General features: G+C 35.7%; 1 protein-coding gene across 1 annotated transcript; it reads right to left on the reverse strand.

The window, feature by feature from the left end:
* Window positions 1-594: 594 nt before the first annotated feature.
* Window positions 595-3932, reverse strand: LOC131638353 (F-box protein At5g07670-like). The gene is made up of 2 exons (XM_058908911.1): window positions 2529-3932; window positions 595-1817 (listed from the first exon to the last, which is right to left on the reverse strand). Exons 1-2 carry the CDS (start codon window positions 3767-3769, stop codon window positions 1544-1546), a joined length of 1515 nt encoding a protein of 504 aa, XP_058764894.1. The 5' UTR covers window positions 3770-3932; the 3' UTR covers window positions 595-1543.
* Window positions 3933-4278: the final 346 nt, after the last annotated feature.

The raw sequence follows: 4278 nt of genomic DNA on the forward strand, positions 1-4278 counted from the left end.
TGAGTCACTGGTCAAACTGCATGACTAAACCTGATTAAATTGAATAACTTGGTTGAATAAATCGGTCTCATAACAAAATTATATTTATTAAATCAGCCAAATCAGATGATTCTGTCTCTAAAAAATATCACGACATCTACAAAATTTTAAAATTTCAAAATATTATAATTTCACAAGTTCATTCTTGAAATTGAAATTCTAAACGTAATTATCGCACACAATATAATAGTACAAAATACAAATTCAAATAAATTTTGAACAAAGTGTAATTTCAAACGAGAGAAAATTGTTTCAAATAAGTTTTGAACAAAGTGTACTTATATTTCAATTTTTTTTAAAATTATCAAAACAACATCATTTTGTCTGAAGAAGAAAAGGTATGCAATTGACTTGTCGATTTTTCATAATCACCACTTCATCGGTTTTGGCCGATTCTAACCAACTTTTATTGGCTCAGTAACATACCCGGTCCAACAATAAAATCAGACCGATGACCTTTTTAGTTGCCAGTTCGATCAACCAATTCAATTGAGTTTTTAAAACACTGATTTATTTAAATATTTACAATAAGTTGTAAATCTTACTACTGGATTGGGATAAAAATGAAGGTTTTGAGATTGTGAGGGATTTTTGAAAGTCTTGTGCTTGTGAAACTAATAATGGATGAGAGTTTTGAGATTGTAGGGGGTTCTTTGAAATGCTTGTGAAACTTAGAATGGGGGAGGGGATAGTAAACTCATGACTATAATAAATATGCGCTTTGAGATGAAGCTTCTAGATAGAGACGTCTGAAAAGGGGGGGAAATTGAAGTTTTGAGGTGCTTGAGAAATAATGGAGTGGGTTGAAACAATGAATTTTTTTAGTCACGAACTTCTAAATTAGAAAGAGTGAATTTAACTTCTTTTTTCTTTTTTATTTTATTTGAATGGTGACCACTCATTTCTCCACTCAAGTTCTTCTAAACAATTTGTGTTGAAATAAATTCATTAACCACTTGAATCCGCCAACATGCTTAAAAGACTGATAACTAATACTAACATCCATAAGAATATTCCAGAAACAAGTATTCCAAAATAAAATTGCAAAGTTTATACATTAGCACGTTCAAAAGCCAAAGGCAAGGCCATCACAGACAACAGTAACATGCTTATTATTTCACTAAACTTTCACATTGTAGAAAGAAAATGCAGATGTCCCAATTTCCACTCCTATGAACTTAGTTTACCTTTTACATATTTACATCTCTAAGCTTCTTTCTTTGTCTAACAAAAGGAAGAAAAATAAAGAATAATCTTCCCCATCAACATCTATGTGAAACGGAAAAAAGTATCTTACAAATTGGTAATGCTACAATTTTCACCATGTCAGTGAAAATAATCTGTTTTTAAAACAATGCCTATGTTTATTAGACAACTACTACAAGAATTGTCAGATAGTAACTATAGTGACACTAAACACTATAATCTAGCGGAATTTGAACAAACTGCCATTGTTCGCCAACTGTTGACAACACTGACTACTACTACACGACAAATTTAAGAGTCACGTTAGGGTTCTTTTAAAAAATTTCCCACCTTTCTTTCCTATACTCACCGCCATGAGACTTGATTGAAGAAGAGATTTGGTATCTGGCCTCCATTTCAATTCTTTGAGAGTGGTGAATAAGGTTGCAAGTGAAAGAGTGATTTCAGTATCCTTTATATTCTTACATGAGACTACTCTAAGGCTTTGAAGCTCCTTCCATGAATGTATTACAGAATCCAAACCTTGTGTTGTTAGCAATGAGCATCCTTCTAAGTGAAGCAACTTTACGCACCTGAAATGACACAGCAAATTCAGTTCATAACTTGCACAATAATTCCATTAAAATTAGCATGATCACCTTCAAATTAGACCCAAAAAAATAAAGAAATTGTTGTTTTGAAAACTCCATGTTATTTCAGTTGAGTTCACTATCAACTTGTTGCAATATTAGAATAGGGAATAGGAAAAAAAAAAACTGTTCTGCAACCTTAAGTCCTAGGTTAGAGGTGTAAAATGTAAATTACAGGAGTAAAACGAAAAGTTTCACTATAATGTCACAGAACATAACCACTCCAACCATAATGAGCCCAAAACATGCTTGCGCACTATAGATTTTTCCCACAGTCATGCAGACAAGATTGCAATATACATGTATAACTAAGGAAATTTCAACATTGGCCAATTCAAAACACAAATTAGAATCTTTTGGTATTCACCCACAATATCCCAGGGAAAGGAGCCCCTAAATTGATCAGTGATCGGCCAAGAGGTAAATAAAACATGGCCACGAATTGTTCCATAGCCAGGGATCGGAATCTGTTCCTATAGATAATAGACGGAACGCATTAACAACATGCGCCTAACCTCATGACAGCACGCATCAAAATTTGAATAAACAGATTATCATTTGTCAATCAAACAGGAAAATTAGAGCACATGTTCTACAGTATGGTTACATTGTTGGCACTTGGCAATCGAAAGTAATTGCAAAAGAGAACATTACCTGCAAACAGTGGCAAAGCCGAACATGCCATTATCCAATCCCCAGCAATCCTGAATAATAATCTCCTTAGCAGACCTACAAACAGAAAACAAAGCGGCAACGCTCTTCTTATCCCGCAACTGACATTTCTGTAAATGCAGCCTTTGAAGTGCAGGAAAAGAACCCAAATACTCATCAACCCCCAGATTCAAATCAATCTTCTTACAAGACTGCAACCTCAATGTCTTCAAATTCTCGCAATACGAAACCGCAGCCAACCATCCATCATCCATCCTATGATCACACAAAGTCAACTCCTCCAACATCTGACAACACTTCCCAATCGCCTTAATCCCATCAAAACTCCCTTCACAACCACAAAGCTCAAGCTTCACAAGCCTCTTACAACCCTGAGCCAAAATAGTCAAACCAATATCCGAAACCACGGAACCATAAAAACCCTCCACATTCCCAACCAATTTCAAAATCTGCAAATTCCCACACGCCGCTATCCCACGCAACACATTATCACTACACCTCTGAAGCTCCAATTCCTGCAACGTAGGACACTCTTCCGCCACGCTAAGCAAACCCATCTCACTAGCACCAATCACTTGCACCCTCCTCAAATTCGGACACGCGCCCGCCAAAGCAGTCAACCCATTATCAATAACCTCAACAGGAAGCATATTCTCCTCACAATTATACCAATTCGGCGAACACCCCGAATCAACACCCATCGACAAAACATTACCACTCATCACAATATTCGAACTTTGTGCTAAAATCAAACACCCAGGAATCAAATCAACATGATTAAGATTCGGAAACCTATGAATCAACCTACCAGACAAAACAAAATTCCAATCAAGAATCCTAATCGAACGAACGAGCCGACCTTGTAGATTCAACCATCTCTTACAAACCAACGAATTATCATTCCTCTGCGAATCCGGCAGCTTGGACAGAATCTTGAGAAGAATCACATCAGACAACAACAAGGTTCGATCAATGATTGAGAAATTTGGGATTACTGCGGTGGTATTCGATTTGCGAGGTGAAGTGAGAGAGTGAAGCTGCATTGCAGCTGCAGCAGCAACAACCATTTGCTCCAACGGCTTTGATTTGGTGTGCTTGAGCCATAAATCGGACCACCGTGGTGCTCGTTTCTTCACTGGCGAACTTGGATTAGGGTTAGGGTTAGGGTTAGGGTTTTCTTTCTCGTTCTGATATTGATTCTTCACCTCCGTCGCAAACGACATCGTTTTTCTGTTACTAGAATGTGTTGTGGTGGTGGTGTTGAAGTTGAAGAAGCGTTATTTATTTATTTATTTATTTGTTTATTATGAAAATGGAAATGGAAAAATTGAATTTTGTAAAGTTTTTAGGGAACAACAAACACCAACGGAAATGTTTGTGATGTCATTTTCTATCAAACTTTTTATATTTTTGAATTTTTTTTCTTCAATGATTTGTTGTTTTTGTGGATGATTTGTAACGGTATAGATTTCCACTGAAAAAACGGATCAAGTAGATAGATGCATTGATGTGACATGTAGATGCATTGTTGTAGGGTTAGTTAACGGATATAAGTAGTTCTAATGTGGTTTGAATTGGTCAGATTTTTTGTTATCATTTATTAACCACAAATAGAGTAAGGCTTTGATTTAATGAAGAAAGGGAACCATTAAAATCTTTCAATTTGTAATGATGAAAAAAATAATAATGAATGGAGTAGTATTTTGGGTAAGACTCAATCAAAATTAAGTCA

The sequence above is a fragment of the Vicia villosa genome, unplaced genomic scaffold (genome assembly GCF_029867415.1).
Source record: "Vicia villosa cultivar HV-30 ecotype Madison, WI unplaced genomic scaffold, Vvil1.0 ctg.002290F_1_1, whole genome shotgun sequence".
NCBI classification, from domain to species: Eukaryota; Viridiplantae; Streptophyta; class Magnoliopsida; order Fabales; family Fabaceae; genus Vicia; species Vicia villosa.

Coding starts and splice junctions, on each gene's coding strand:
- LOC131638353 (XM_058908911.1), bottom strand. CDS start 3,769: ATGTCGTTTGCGACGGAGGTGAAGAATCAATATCAGAACGAGAAAGAA. Junction 1,818..2,528: donor GGCTTTGCCACTGTTTGCAG/GTAATGTTCTCT, acceptor GTGTCATTTCAG/GTGCGTAAAGTTGCTTCACT.